This window comes from Bos javanicus, unplaced genomic scaffold, assembly GCF_032452875.1.
Source record: "Bos javanicus breed banteng unplaced genomic scaffold, ARS-OSU_banteng_1.0 tig00001600_1, whole genome shotgun sequence".
In the NCBI taxonomy this organism is placed as follows: domain Eukaryota; kingdom Metazoa; phylum Chordata; class Mammalia; order Artiodactyla; family Bovidae; genus Bos; species Bos javanicus.
In genome coordinates, this window is record NW_026893620.1 from 424,735 (window position 1) to 440,480 (window position 15,746).

The window sequence follows — 15,746 nt, forward strand, 5'->3', positions numbered from 1 at the left end:
TGCTGCTGCTGCTAAGTCACTTCAGTCGTGTCCAATTCTGTGCAACCCCGTAGATGGCAGCCCACCAGGCTCCCCCGTCCCTGGGATTCTCCAGGCAAGAACACGAGTGGGTTGCCATTTCCTTCTCCAATGCATGAAAGTGAAAAGTGAAAGTGAAGTCGCTCAGTTGTGTCCGACTCTTAGCGACCCCATGGACTACAGCTACCAGGCTCCTCCATCCATGGGATTTTCCAGGCAAGAGTACTGGAGTGGGGTGCCATTGTGTTCACAGCATAAAGCTATAAAAGTCATGACCTTGGATATAAATTCATGACTGAAGGAAACTTAACGGCAGCAGAAGTGTAAGTCATTCATTTGTAATATAAAACCCTCTTTATGACTAAGCTTCCACATGACCACCATATCTCACAGCATATTGTTCCATCCGATTCTCTGACTTGAGAACACTCTCCAGTTGCTGCTGAGTGGTTTCCTAAATTGCTTTCACGCTCTCTGCTTTAACTTTCCCTAGAGAATGTGGTTCTGATTACAAACAACAGTCTTAAGCTTGCTTCTATCAAGTATATATCCAAAGCAGTATACTCAAAATATTTGAGAGGATTTTATAAATATCTCCAGTGTTTGAAAAAGAACTCAGGAGAACTTCTGCAATCAGCACCATGTACTTGGCACCAAAATGCCTTGCTCTCCCCTCCCTGTGACACAGATGCAGTGACCAGCAGAATCTGTTCCTGCCGTGATGGAGAACTTGTGCAGATGCTCACAAGACAGGGTGACACACATTTGTGAGCTCAGGGTGGGGTGCTAGGAACAAGGAGGCTGAGCTACTCAGGATGCCAGGAGGGTGGAGGTGGGGAATCCTTGTCACAGCACAAGCTCCTGTCACTGAACTCATGACAAGACACAGGCACTTTTCTAAGGGAAAATTCATCAAGTCATGAACAGGACAGGCTTGGAAAGGGGGGTCAGATCAGAGAGCTGGAGACCATGCCATGTGTCATCTGCCCTGTTCCCTCTTGTTCTCAAGGATTCTGTGCTACTATTCAGGTTTGTATGTGTGTTACAATATACCTAACATGAAATTTACCATTTTTGCTATTTTAAGCATACAGCTCAGTGGCATTAAGTACATTCACATTGCTGTGCAACCATCACCACCATCCATCTTCACAAATCTTTTATCACCCCAACACTAAGCATGTTTTATACAAGGGCAGGTTCCACCAAAGTCTAACAACGCCCGCTTAGTGGACGTGGAATCCTAGCTCCTAGCCAGCTACTAGTGTCCAAAGCCCAGAGCTCCTCACAGGTCTCCCTCTCACATTTGTTGACTCTGCTGAAGTCTCTGCTTTGCTATTCTGGACCTGCTGTAAATCAGTCACGTCCCCTCAGATTCACATGTGGTCACCTGAGTCATCAGTACCTTAGAATTTGGTGTCATGAACTTTAAAGAGGTAATCATTACCCTTAATTATACTGGACCTAATCTAATCTGACTGGTGTGCTTAGATGAAGAGACTAAGACACAAGGACAGAGACACAAGCATGAAATCAATAAAGTTAGAACACACCCCCTCACCATGCACAAAAATAAACTCAAAATGGCTTAAACACTTAACCATAAGACATGACACCATAAAACTCCCAGTAGAGATCACAGGCAAAACAGTCTGTGACATAAACTATACCTATGTTTTCTTTGGTCAGTCTTCTAAGGCAATAGACATATAAGCAAAAATATACAAAAGGGGGCTTCGCTGTTGGCTCAGTGGCAAAGAATCCACCTGCCAGTGCAGAAGACACGGGATTCTTCCCTGGTCCAGGAAGATCCCACATGCACAAAACACCTAGCCCATGCACCATAACCACTGAGCCTGTGCTCTGGAGCCCAGGAACCACAACTACTCGCCCACATACCATAGAGCTGGGCTCTGCAACGAGAGAAGCCATCACCATGAGAAGTCCACGCACCACCACTAGAGAGTAGCCCCTGCTCACTGCAAGTAGAGAAAACCCCGACCGTGCGAGGACACAGCGAGAGGATGTGGTCAGAAGCCAAGGAGAGAGGTCTCAGGAGAAACCAGACCACCCACACTTTGAACCTGTAGCCTCAAGAACAGTGAGAAATTTAATTTCTATTCTTTGAGCACCCCCATCTGTGGCAACTTGCTATAGACTGAATGTTTTTCTCCTCAAAAGTCATCTATTGAGACCTAATCCCCACTGGGTTGGTATTAGGAGGTGGGGCCATCGGGAGGGACCAGATCATGAGGGTGGAGCCTCCATGCAAGGGATTAGTGCCCTGATAAAAGGAACCACAGGGCTCCCTCACCTCTGCCACCACACGAGGCCACAGGAATCAGACCCTCACCAGACTGAATTTTCAGCACCCTGACTAGGATTTTTCCAGGCTCCAGAACCTTGAGAGATAAACTTCTGTTATTTCTTTTTTTTTTTCTTTTAATTTTATTTTATTTTTAAACTTTACAAAATTGTATTAGTTTTGCCAGATACCAAAATGAATCCGCCACAGGTATACATGTGTTCCCCATCCTGAACCCTCCTCCCTCCTAGACTTCTGTTATTTCTAAGCCACCCAGCTCTGGTGTCCTATGAGAGCAGCCTGGACAGACACAGTTCTAGAAACACAGGACCTGACCAAGAGAATTCCCAAATAGCTCCTCTCTGCTGCACACCCCGCCTCCTCCAGGCAAGGACATGCCTGCTATTTTCCTCACAGCCTTACTTTCGCCTCCCTCCACACCTGAGCTTCTTCTACTCTTTCTTCAGCAAAGGACTGGGTCCTCGTCTCAGCCTCCACACACCTGCCCCGCCTTCAGGCCCCCAGGGTACTTCCTGCCCAGCCCTGGGCATAGGGAGCTTTCCAACTTCAGTGAAAGCCTCCAGCTGACACTTCCACTTTACATTCTGCACTTATTATCCTGTATTTAAACCCTGACTAGGCTGAGCTTTTCCCAGGCATCTGTCTTAACAAGCTCCACATAGAGACAGGTTCCTCAGAGGCAGGAATGTGAGCTGGGCGTCCTAGTCTCCCTTATTCTGCCCAGTGTGGGTCCTTCCCATCTCCTGGCTCACCATCCTTCTTGTAAACTAAGAGGTTTATGCAGTAACATCTGTAAAGGCATTGATCTCAGTGCACACAGCAGGGTGTTTATAAGTGTAGCTGGAAGGCTCACTGGCTTTAACAAAGTGAACAACAGCAAGCAACCTGACCATGGGGGAGATGTGAAGGCTGTTTTAGAAGAAAAACAAGTTCTCAAGGCTTTCAAAAAGGCCAGTCTAGACTCCATAAGAGGCCTCAGTCAGTGTGCGTTAGGACACATTATACACAGAAAAGAATCAGAGTTGTTCTACTTTAGTCATTGTGTAGCCAACCAGGATCCACTGACAAGTTCTACATTTTAGAAACAGGAATGAGAGTCAAGACTTAAGCCAGATTATAGGTGACACTACATTGTAGGTCTAAGTATTAATTCTAGTAAGCATCCATGAAATAACATGAAATAATTGAAATCATATTCAGATGTGGAATACATGATTCTCAAATTCTAGACTTCATTAAGTCTAGACTTAATAAAGATTTTATTTCCAAAGTGATAGAATAAAAAGCATAAACCAACAGGGTCTTTCCATGGAAGCCCTATGTCAGTACTGAAAACTTCGCTTCTAATGTGCCTTAAGCAAATAATGGAGGGAAAAAACTAGCAGCCAAGTACCAGGTTATAGAGTCTCTCTCTCTGATTTTAAAACCTTATATCGTCTTTCTTATTCCTGGGGTCTGGATCCACCCGGAGTGTCTGGCAATTGCAAGTAGCAGGAGGGAAACTGCTATCTATCCCTGACTCTCTAAAGCATGGACCCCACTGGCCCCCACACACTGGAAACACCTGCTGTATTTTCCTGTCCTGACCTCTTCATGAGGCAAGATTTCTCTACAATGGATCTTCTGCAGATGGAAGGGAGGGGAGGGAGGGACACCAGGGCAGAGGGAGCTGAGTCTCCTGGAGCATAAAGACCTTTCTGAGCTCTCTTCCATCATCTCTGTAGGGCACTTGAAAAGAAGAAACGATAGAAAACAGGAGCAAACTCACTGTTCGAACAAGTGCCTGCTGACTATTGCATCCACTGCGCTGAGCGGATCGTCCAGGAGGTAGATGTCTGCATCCTGATACACGGCTCTAGAAAACATAGAGAGACGCCAGGAGACGACACTTCACACTCCCTGGGTCTCATCTCTGAATCATGATGGTGTCCAACAACTTCATGCTTCTTCTACAAACCCAGGGAAAGGGCCAAGACCCTGCTTCACACCGGCCCACCGGTGAGCGGGGTCTGTGTGCTCATGTCCGATAGGAGCCGCGGAGGAGGAGGGGCGGATGGCAACTGAAACCCCGTTTACCTGGCGAGGCTGACCCGGGCTTTCTGTCCTTCACTCAGCGGGATTCCTCTGTCTCCTATCTCAGTTAGATCTCCTTCCTCCAAAAGCTGTAAATCCTATACAGATAGGAAAGGGGAAAAAGAAAAAGATATAAATTGTGTTCTACTACCATCTTACAGTTTTAGCATTAGTTCCTCATACAAGTATTTGATTAACGTGCATATATGCTCGGCTGCTACGTCGTATTCAACTATTTGTAACCCTGTGGACTAGGACTTGTCAGGCTCCTCTGTCCATGGGATTCTCCAGGCAACAACAACACTGGAGTGGTTTGCTGTTTCCTCCTCCAGGAGATCTTCCTGACCCAGGGATTGAATCAGTGTCTCCTGCGTCTCCTGCACTGGCAGGTGGATTCTTTACCACCGAGTGACCTGGGAAGCGACAGCAGTGGGTATAAGTCAGAGTAACTAAACTGTGACCTTGAAAATGCAAAAAAAAAAAAAAAAACAAAACTCAGTGTTTATTTGTTTTCATTCTGTAGTTTGGGAAAGCATGTACGCATTTGACCATTTTAACAGTATTTACTGAGGACCTACTGTATGACAGGCATTGCTCTGGGCACAGTGAACTCGGTTGTGAAGAAACAAACCTCCTAGAGTTTCTTTCCATGATGGAAGGAGGACAATATGGAAAATAACCTGAGCACAAGTACTGAGGACAGGAAGGAAAAGGAAGCTGGCTCAGGGGGATGGAGAGTGAAAGTGGGAAATGAGTCCACACTGGGGTGTGAGGGCTCAGAGCCGGTGTGAGCAGATCTGGGGGAAGGGGCAGAGGCTCAGGCAGACCTGGAGAGGCTGCTCCACACAGAGGGAGGGGCAAATGCAGGGACCATGGGTAGATGCCCAAGACGTTCAGGACAAGGAGGCAGGAGAGCAGAGCAGAGTAAGAATGAGGGGCGTGAGGGCAGAGACAGAGCAGGAGGACCCTGGGGTCACTCTAGTAAGAAGAGGAGGGGAAGGTTAGACCTATTTGAGGTTTTAAGGAATCACTCCTGTGCTTTACAGAAAAAGACAGTAAGTGGGGAAGGGTGTGGGTAGATACAAGTGAGAATGTTACTGGAATAATCGAGGTGAGAGATGACAGTGGTCAGGACCAGAGTGAGAGCAGTGGGAATGGAGAGATGGGGTCACACTCCAGGCACATGTTGAAGGCGGAGTCCAAAAGATCTGCTGACAGGATGGGTGTGGGTTGTAAGAGGAGACTGTGGTATTTGGGGCATAAGGAAGGGGAAGAACAGGGTCTCCATTTACTGAGCTGGAGAAGACGGTGGGTACAGGTTTAGGGGACTTCGCTTGTGGACAAGCTGAGATGACCTCTCGGTGATGTTACATTGCAGCTGGACATGCAAGTGTGAAGGTCTGTTCTAGAGACACAGGTGTGAGGCTGGCAAAGGCACAGGACTTCTTTTTATCAAGGAATGAGTGTCTCTTAAAAAGACATTTTACTGATCTCTGCCTCAGCTTCCCACTTTCAGAGAAGGGATAACACCTGACCCAAGTCTTCACAGTGATACTTAAAGTGAGTGACAGACAAGGTCTGTACAAGAAATGGGAGCAGAAAGAGCAAGCTGAGCAGGAAAACCAAAAGGAAAGAAACAGTGTGCTCGAGGGACACCCAGCAGATCAGTTGGACTAAGTAGATGCTTGTCTGTGAAAGCAGAAAAAACTCAAAGCTATGAAGGAAATAAAGTTGTAACTTGAGGATCTCGGAATCAATCAAAAGTCATATCTGAATATTATTTAAGAAGTAAATAGACAAATCAGCCTATTTTCCCCAGGGTACTATGGGGAAAAAAGAGAATAGATGACAAGTACATTCCCAAAATGGCGCGATAGAAATCAGGCTTAAGAAGTTTTTCAGTCACTCAGTTGTGTTTGACTCTTTGTGATCCATGGAACGCAACACTCCAGCCTTCCTTGTCTTTTACTATCTCGTGGAGCTTGTTCAAACTCATGTCCACAGAGTCAGGGATGCCATCCAACCATCTCATCCTCTGTCATGCCCTCTCCTCCTGCCTTCAATCTTTTTCAGCATCAGGGTCTTTTCTAATGACTCATTTCTTCCCATCAGATGGTCAAAGTATTGGAGCTTCAGTCCTTCCAATGAATATTCGGGGTTGATTTCCTTTACAATTGACATGTTTGATCTCTTTGAAGTCCAAGTGACTCTCAAGAGTCTTCTCCAACACCACAGTTCAAATACATCTATTCTTCTGCACTCAGCTTTCTACAACTCTCACATCCATACATGACTACTGGAAAAACCATAGCCCTACCTAGATGGAACTTTGTTGGCAAATTAATGCCTCTGCTTTTTAATATGCTGTCTAGGTTTGTCATAGCTTTTCTCCCAAGGAGCAAACATTTTTAATTTCATGACTGCAGTCACCATCTGCAGTGATTTTGGAGCCCAAGAAAATAAAGTCTATCACTGTTTCCATTGTTTCCCCATCTATTGCCATGAAGTGATGGAACTGGATGCCATGATCTTAGTTTTTTGAATGTTGAGTTTTAAGCCAATTTTTTTCACTCTACTCTTTCACATTCATCAAGAGGCTCTTTAGTTTCCCTTCGCTTTCTGCTATAAGTGTGGTGTCATCTGCATATCTGAGATTATTGATATTTCTCCCAGCAATCTTTATTCCATCTTGTGCTTCATCCAGCCTGGCATTTCACATGGTGTACTCTGCATATAAGTTAAATGAGCAGGGTGACAATTTATAGCCTTGTACTCCTTTCCCAATTTGGAATCAGTCCGCTGTTCCACGTCCGTTCTAATTGTTGCTTCTTGACCTCCATACAGGTTTCACAGGGGGCCAGTAAGGTGGTCTGGTATTCCCATCTCTTTTAGGAATTTTCCACCCTTTTTTGTGATCCATACAGTGAAAGGCTTTATCATATCAATGAAGCTGGTTCCTCTGCCTTAGACTTAAGTTACATGGTATTTCATTAGAAGTCTTAGGTTGCCTGCAATTATCAATTGGCACATTCTGTCACAGACAGGGTTTGTTTGGAGTTTTATCTACTAAACCCCCCATGCCTCAACATAGGATGCACAGCAGTACCTTTGTGCAGGTGAAGCCCTCACTTTTCTGTCTCTACTGCAGCAAACTTGGGGAGAAAGCAAGTAGCACACTGGTGCCACCAGGACAAACAAGTCCTTTGATCTCCCTAAGTCTCATTTTCCTCTGCTATAGAACGTGCTGCAGAAATCAGAGTCACTGAACTCAAGGGTGCTGTGAGAATCTAAAGAATTGTGTGAACACCTCCACAAATGAAAAATGGGCATGAGTTGATTATAACTTGCTGTTGGTGACTGATTCCTATTTTCTCACCAAGCCAACAGTGGGACCCTGTTTACAGTGTGAATCATAACATACAAAGCACATGACCACCATGGAAGAAAGAGACTCCCATCATAACTCTCCCTGACAACCATAAAGACACAGACACACACAGGTTCTCCACTCACTCAAATCTTAATGGAGGTGCATCTGATGAAAGGCAGCAAGTGCTCTGCTGTGATAATTTATAATTACCTCACATTCTTTCTTTCTTGAGCTCAGAAATTAATACCATCTCTTGCTTTGGGTTTTCATTGAAAAAATGAGCTATGTTATGTTCTCAGTCTCATGCCCACACATAGAATTACTTGGCCTCTCTTTCACTGTTGAGAGTCCTTGCAAACTGTTCCGCTTAGTTTTTATGCTTTGATTTTATGTTGTTCAAATGGTTTTCTTCTTAAAATAGCACCACATTTTAATACAGAAATCTTAACCACATTCTAGAAAAAGCACTCATGGTCTCTCTTTCCAGGACCTAAGAAATTATCTCTGAGTCTGGTAGTAATACTTTGACTGTGTTGTTGACTCTGAAAATTATATATGAACAAGCCACCAAGGGGAAAAACATTTTGGAGGATTTGAAGTAAAACAAAGTAGAGTTGATTTGTCAGCCAACATATTCTGATTAGATTAAAGGGGAAAAGCCTGAGCTGAGCATATATTACAGTTCCTTCCACTGACAGGAAAGTGCTCTTATTCCTATTTGTTACCTCAAAGTTAAGTAAGTAAGTGTTAGTTACTCAGTCATGTTCCAATTCTGTGATCCCATGGACTATAGCCTACCAGGCTCCTCTGTCTATGGAATTCTCCAAGGCAAGAATACTGGAGTGGGTTGTCATTTTCTTCTCCAGGGGATATTTCCAACCCAGGGAGTGAGCCCAGGTCTTCCTGTATTTCAGACAGATTCTGTACTGTCTGAGCAACCAGGGAAGCCCCCAAATTTAATCAATTCTCACTGAACAGCAGACACACAAACTAGAGGCGAACTAGGAAAAGGCGATGCTGGTTTGGTGCCATCCATCCAGAAGCACATCAAGGGCCCTTCAGCAATGGTGGAGACTTACAGTAGAAGCACCATGGAGCAGACTGCTGAAATGGTTAATGAGGGCCAGATGTGAGGCCCTGGCAGAGGAGGGCTGGGTTCCAGAGTCAAACAGCAGGAGGTCCTGCCTTCTTCACAGCTTTTCTTCCATTTGGAATTGCTCTTTCTCTCACGACCTGTCAATATCCTGCCCATTTTCTAGGCTCACCCCAAACCCACTCTCCTATGAAACCATCCTGCACTCATCTCTCTTCCTGCTGGGTTTCCAAGGCTCTCATCTCTCATGTCTCATGAAGGACCATCTTATTCTGCTCCATCATTTATACATGTGCACATGGCTTCTCTCAACTCTTGTCGGGTAAGATCTGTGCATGAAGCTCTGTGCTGGACCCTGATGCTCATTATCTCTAATCCTCACAGCAAGATGCACAGTAAGTACTGGCCCCATTTCACAGATGAGGAAACTGAGACTGAGTGAGGTTACATCACTGGTCAGCTGTTAAACAGAAGAGCTGGAATTTGAACCAGCTCATGTCAGTTCAGAGCCTTCTTTTCTTTCACATCATGCTGCCCAGATGGTGACTGAAGGTATATGTGAAATGAAGACAACTCAATAAAGTAACTCAAGACTTGAAGGCCTCTATACCTAGACATATAAGTATCAATAAACTTATTATCTGATGATTGTCAAAGCAGTCTGAAAAGAAATGTCCAAGTAAGTGATCTATGTGGAAAAATATTAAACTAGAATTTATCAATTTGATACCTTTAAATATGTGTTCACTAAACATTTTCAAATGGCTTAAGGATAACATGTAACAAATGTTACATACTATACTGGGTGACAGGATATTGTTATTGTTGACTTACATAATGTACTATGTGTAGAGCACTGATAGAAATATCAACTTGAATAATGGAAGCTAAATACTCTTCCATAAGAAGTTAAATACTTCTTTCTTACATGTCACATTTTATAGATATAATTTTCCAGAATCTGGATGAGCTTATAATTAAGAATTAATTTATTTTAAAACTCATTTACAGAGTACTTGTTAGGTCCCTAGCAATCAGGTGCTTTAAAATGACGACCACATTTCATCCTCAAAAAAAACCTCATGAGGTTGATAGTTTTCTCCATTTTACAGATGAAGAAACAGGCTTGTAAGGATCAAAAAAAACAAAACCAAACATCTGGTCAATAGAATGATTGAAACTCAATTCCTGAACCTTCTGACTCCTAGACCTTGGAGTTGATGTCATTAGCCTGAATCAACATTGCAATCTGATTACTTCACGTCTCCCTGTTTTGTTACAGAAAAATTTTCAGCTCAATGAACTTAAATAGTTACTTCAATAAGTTCTAGTATAATACATCCAGTTGCTACTAACATATGTTATATAAAAATGTTGCTTTTAGAAAGACAGTGATGAAGATCCTACACGCAGGGCAGCAAAGGAGACACAGATATAAAGAACAGACTTTTGGACTCAGGTGAGAAGGTGATGGTGGGATAATTTGAGAGAATAGCATTGAAACATGTACAGTACCATAAGTAAAATAGACGACCAGTGCAAGTTTCATGCATGAAGCAGGGCACCCAAAGCCAGTAATCTGGGGCAATCCAGTGGGATAGGGTGGGTAGGGAGGTAGGACGGGGGTTCAGGATAGGGGGACACATGTATACCCATGGCCGATACATGTTGATCTATGGCAAAAATCATCACAATATTATAATTATCCTCCAATTTAAATAAATATTTTTTAAAAAATAAATGTTGCATTTTTATGGCTTTTCCTCCAGGATGTGGGGGATGTAGGGGTAAGGAGAAATCTTTGTTATATTTATATGGATGGATAAATGGATGGAGAGGAAAAGGTTAGAATGATACCGATAGCAACCATTAATTGAAACTCTGGTTTGTTTACATTTCACAGGCATTTTCTGTAGTCTTTACAGTAACCCCAACCCTCCCCCCATTTAATAAGAATGGAAACTGAGACAAATATCTGGAGTTACTACCCAGGACTGGTTCTCTCCAAAGTGAAAGTGAAAGTCGCTCAGTCTTGTCTGACTCTTTTCAACCCCATGGACTATAATCCATGGAAATCTCCAGGCCACAATACTGGAGTAGGTAGCCTTTCCCTTCTCCAGGGCATCTTCCCAAACCAGGGCTCGAACTGAATCTCCCACATTGCAGGTGGATTCTTTACCAGCTGAGCCACAAGGAAGCCCAAGAATACTGGAATGGGTAGCCTATCCCTTCTCCAGCAGACCTTCCCGACCTAGGAATTGAACTGGGGTCTCCTGCATTGCAGGTAGATTCTTTACCAACTGAGCTATGAGGGAAGCCTGGCCAAGCCTTTTCTACCACACATGCTATCTCTGTGTCTACAGGCCAGACTAAATTCCAGGACGCTACTATTTTCTGTGATTGCCTTATGACCATCCTCTGATACCTGGAATCCAAAAGGAGACAGCCAGAGGCTCTCTTAACTTACTAGGTAGTTCTCAGGTATCATAAAGACCTTGCTGACCTCTTATTAACTGGAGTCATACATGACATTTCAGAGCAGCAACAAAACCTCCTGGAAACCCTCTGACCCAATGTTCTCATTTTGCTGCAGAAACATCAGAGGTCCAGGCAGGTAACAGGACATGTCCAGAGTGACAGCAGGCAAGTGATGAAGCTGGGGCCAGAACTCTCCTCTCCGCTACTTCTCCACTCTGGGCCTCCCTTCCTGCCAAGGATGGGATGGGCATGAGAGGCCCAAACTCCATGTCCCAACTATGCACAAGAACAGGAGAGCAGTCCATGTTTATAGAAATGTCACATCCCATACAGAAGAATCACTGTGCAGCCCAGTCCTGCAGGTCCCCTTCCCACCAGAGTCTGTGCTGCACACTTGCCCCAGGGAGGGTAAAGCCCCAGAACACTGCCCGTGTTACTGGTCCAGTCACCCCACGCGGCTGTGGCAAAGCATCAGCTCCCTGGGATCTGAACTTGAGCTGCAAATGTAGAGATGAGGTGTCTCATTGCTCCAGGCCTCAGTTATACTAACTATAAAGTGAAGAAGGGAGTATTGAAGACACTCATAAAGAATGAATAACTCATAAATCTAAATTATCTGTGTGCATGTGCACGTGTGAAAGACAAAAAGGCTTTGCACATGGACTCTTAATAAATGGGAGCTACTGTTCTCACTCTTCTACATTTGCTGTCCCTTCTTTTCTTACATGGAATCTACACCATTTAATAAAACTCTAGCTCATTCCTGCTAATTTAACATCATTTCTGCAAACGCACAATCACCCATGAACAAGAACACAGAATAAAGAAACAAGCCCATTAAACAAGCAATTCTGTCTGTTCATATCATTGTAAAATGCTACTTACTTGATACAGGGCTTCCTAGCTGGCACTAGTGGTAAAGAATCCACCTGGCAATGCTGGAGACATAAGAGACGAGGGTTTGACCCCTAGGTCAGGAAAATCCCCTGCAGGAGGGCATGGCAACCCAACCCAGTATTCTTGCCTAGAGAATCCCATGGATAGATAAGCCTGTCAGGCTACAGTCCATAGGGCCGCAGAGTCGGACACAACTGAAGTGACTTAGCACGCACACGCTCACCTGATAAAACCTATGATGTTCAAGTAATTTTTTGAGGAGAATTACCATTTCCTCACAAAGCAGGTTTGGAGTCTTCACCACCACACCTTTGAAGATCTGTCTCTGCCTTTTCCTCACAGTACAAGAGAACACTGGAATTCCAGACTGCATTGAACAGAACCCAGGGGTGGGGGTGGTGGGGAGCCCTTTAACACTATTATTCACTGACTTTTATAACCCAAGAGAGTAACACAGTATTTAACGTTATTTACTTTTTTCCCTTTCTTTTTGCCAAATTGTATTCTCCTATCAGTTTAGTTCTCATCGTTTATTCACTAATCTTATTTAAATCCCAACATACAGTTAAACCTTTCATCTCATCATTTCCGTGAAACGCAATGCCATTTCTGAAAATAATCTCCCTCAGTGAAATGATGCAGTATTAAAAAGAAATGTTTAACCATTCCAGTTTCCTTAAATGATAAATTACAAGTCAAAAATGAAGTGGAGAGAGACACTCACAGACTGAAAGGGAACAAGAAAGCATCAGCTAAGTACAGGGCAGACCTTATGTGGGTTCAAACAGTGGTGAAGGAGATTTCTCAGTGAGATAATCAAAAACATGAAAACACAGACTAGCAGATTGATGATATTCAGGTGAAATATATTTTTTCAGGTGAAATATAGTGATATTTTTGCCCCAAAGTCTTTACTATCTTTTAGAGAAAACTAATGAAATGTTTACAGATGAATTAATTTGAGGTCTAGGATTTGCTCCACAATACTCTGGGGTGGGGGTGGGGCTGGCAGAGGGCAGGGGTAGAGATGCAGTGAGACTGGCCACCAGCTGATTCTGGCTGAAGCTGGGGGTGGTACATGAAGGGTTCATTACACTGTGCTCTCTGTTTTTGTAAATTTTTATAGCTTTCCATTAAAAAAGTTAAAAGCTAATGAAACTTCACAGAATGAAACAATCCCCGCCCCACCCCAAACCCCACCACCAAAGGTATTCTGTAAGTGTCATTATCCCATAAACATTAAAAGGACAGCATATGTAAATATGCCTGCATAAAAACCCAGAAGACCAACTTTAAAAATTAAGCAACATTCAAAAATCTTTCCATTTTGTTAAAAAGAACTTTTGACAAACCTTGTAGTTTAAAATCAACACTATCATTATTTGAAATTCAAGTAAACGCAACTCAAACGTCATTACTCACCTTTTTCAAAGCACAAGCCTCTATTACTTTTTCATATCGTTCTTTTTCATATTTCTTCCCAAATAAAATATTACTCTTCACAGTTCCTGGAAACTCCCAGGGCTGCTGAGGCACATACGCGACCCTCCCGTGCACGTGGACCTGCCCCTGGCTCCGGGGCAGCTCCCCCAGCAGAGCACGTAACAGTGACGACTGAAACAGACGGCAACACACACATGTGAACAGGCAGCACTCAGGGCGGAACACACCCCGCAGTGCAGCCGACCCCACCCTGGTGCTTGATACAGGATAGAACCTTTTCCTTCAACAGGATAAAGTACAGCCCTCGCAGTTGATTCAAAAAAAGAAAATAACCCAAATGGTCAAAGAAAACAATGACTGATAAGGAATATATTAATAGTATAGTGAAGTCGCTTAGTCATGTCCAACTCTTTGTGACCCCATGGACTGTAGCCTACCAGACTACTCTGTCCATGGGATTTTCCAGGTTACAATACTGGAGTGGGCTGCCATTTCCTTCTCCAGGGGATCTTCCCAACCCAGGGATCGAAACTGGGTCTCCCACACTGCAGGCAGACTTTACCATCTGAGCCACCAGGGAATATAGTATAACCACAGTATAAACAATCTACTCTGCCCAAGTATCCTTCAAATGAAGTTCTACTCAGGAAAGAGTAATTAAGAATGTTAACATCATTCTCTAACAGAGCAGCCCAGCAGGATGTGTATTTTCTATATCTGATGTTTAATTTAGTTGCTCCTGCATCTGGGTATCTTTTACTTGACAAACACTTGTTCTTAAAAAGCTATGTGTGAAGAATATATCAAAAGATGATTAACTGAAAGAACTCTGAAGTGGGCTGTGTCTGCAGAGCAAAAGTCTATCACAGAGGAAATCAGCACCCTTTCATGTACACACTCCCACATTTTTAAAAATAATTTTATTTATCTTGAGTTCTTTTATTTATTTTTCATTTATCTTTTACAATGTTGTATTGGTTTCTGCTGTACCACAATTCTAATTTTATTTATTTTTGTTTGCACTGGGCCTTCATTGCAGTGCACGGGTTTTCTTGTTAAGGAGCACAGGCTCTAGTGGGCAGGCTTCAGCAGCTGCAGCCCATGGGCTCAGCAGTTGCAGCTCCCAGGCTCCAGAGCACAGACCCAACAGTTGTGGTGCACGGGCTTAGTTGCTCCACATGTGGATCTTCCCAGACCAGGGATCAAACCTGTGTCTTCTGCATTGGCAGGTGGACTCTTATACCACTGAGCCAGCAGGGAACCCCACATCCCACATGTAGATTTCTGTATTTTGTTGTTTGTTTCCTGTTTTTTGTTGTTTTGTTGTTTGTTGTGCATGTGCACATTTCCTTCAGATCTTCAACATCACACAGACGTGGTATGTATCCACACCATCAGAGCGCTCACGACACTGGGCTGAAATAATATGTCTGCATGCCTGTCTCACCCCAGAACCTGGTTGCCTCTGAAAGGCAGAGAGCTGGGGTCTTGCTCCGTCTGTATCTTTATCTCCAGCACGTGGCTGCACATTCACTCCACGTGCACCGACAAGATCACATCAAGTCACAGGAGGAAATACTCAAAGTTTCCGGGAAGATTTTTATGACCTCCAGACTTCCCGGAGGGGCCACAAGATGAAAAGGAGTCCTCATTGTCTCTGTCCATGCTGAACAGCTGTCACATAAACAGTTTCCTTCACTGAGATGTCCAAATTCCCCACAAGCAATTTGCAACTGGGCCATGTGAAGCACCAAGAAGGAAAAGACAATGTGCATTTATCCTGATTTATTTGCCACAGAACCTTCTTGTAAAATGAGTATTTCATGGAAACACTAGAGAAACACTGTTCTAGACACACTCAATTCAAACTGAGTCATACTCGGCTCTGGGCTCCACTCTGAGGATTGAACAGGGGCTGTGGAGTTGCATCAAGCTGACAAAGGCATCACAGCTTACCTTTCCTGCACCCACAGGTCCAATCACAGCTAACAGTTCACCAGGTCTGACAGTAAAGGAAAGGCCTTGTAGGGTTGGGGTCTCTGATGCCT

General features: G+C 43.8%; 1 protein-coding gene across 4 annotated transcripts in view; it reads right to left on the reverse strand.

Moving 5' to 3' along the window:
* LOC133243936 (ATP-binding cassette sub-family C member 4-like) overlaps positions 1 to 15,746 on the reverse strand; it is a 590,639-nt gene that overhangs the window by 330,846 nt on the left and 244,047 nt on the right. For 3 of the 4 annotated variants that reach the window (XM_061410638.1, XM_061410643.1, XM_061410644.1), the window contains 4 exons: positions 15,655 to 15,744; positions 13,678 to 13,869; positions 4,421 to 4,515; positions 4,113 to 4,199 (listed from right to left, as the gene is read on the reverse strand). The exons of the other annotated variant lie outside the window; for it this stretch is intronic. In XM_061410638.1, the coding sequence (XP_061266622.1) occupies positions 4,113 to 4,199; positions 4,421 to 4,515; positions 13,678 to 13,869; positions 15,655 to 15,744 (464 nt within the window). The remainder of the gene's footprint in view (positions 1 to 4,112; positions 4,200 to 4,420; positions 4,516 to 13,677; positions 13,870 to 15,654; positions 15,745 to 15,746) is intronic. 4 annotated transcript variants of the gene reach the window in all.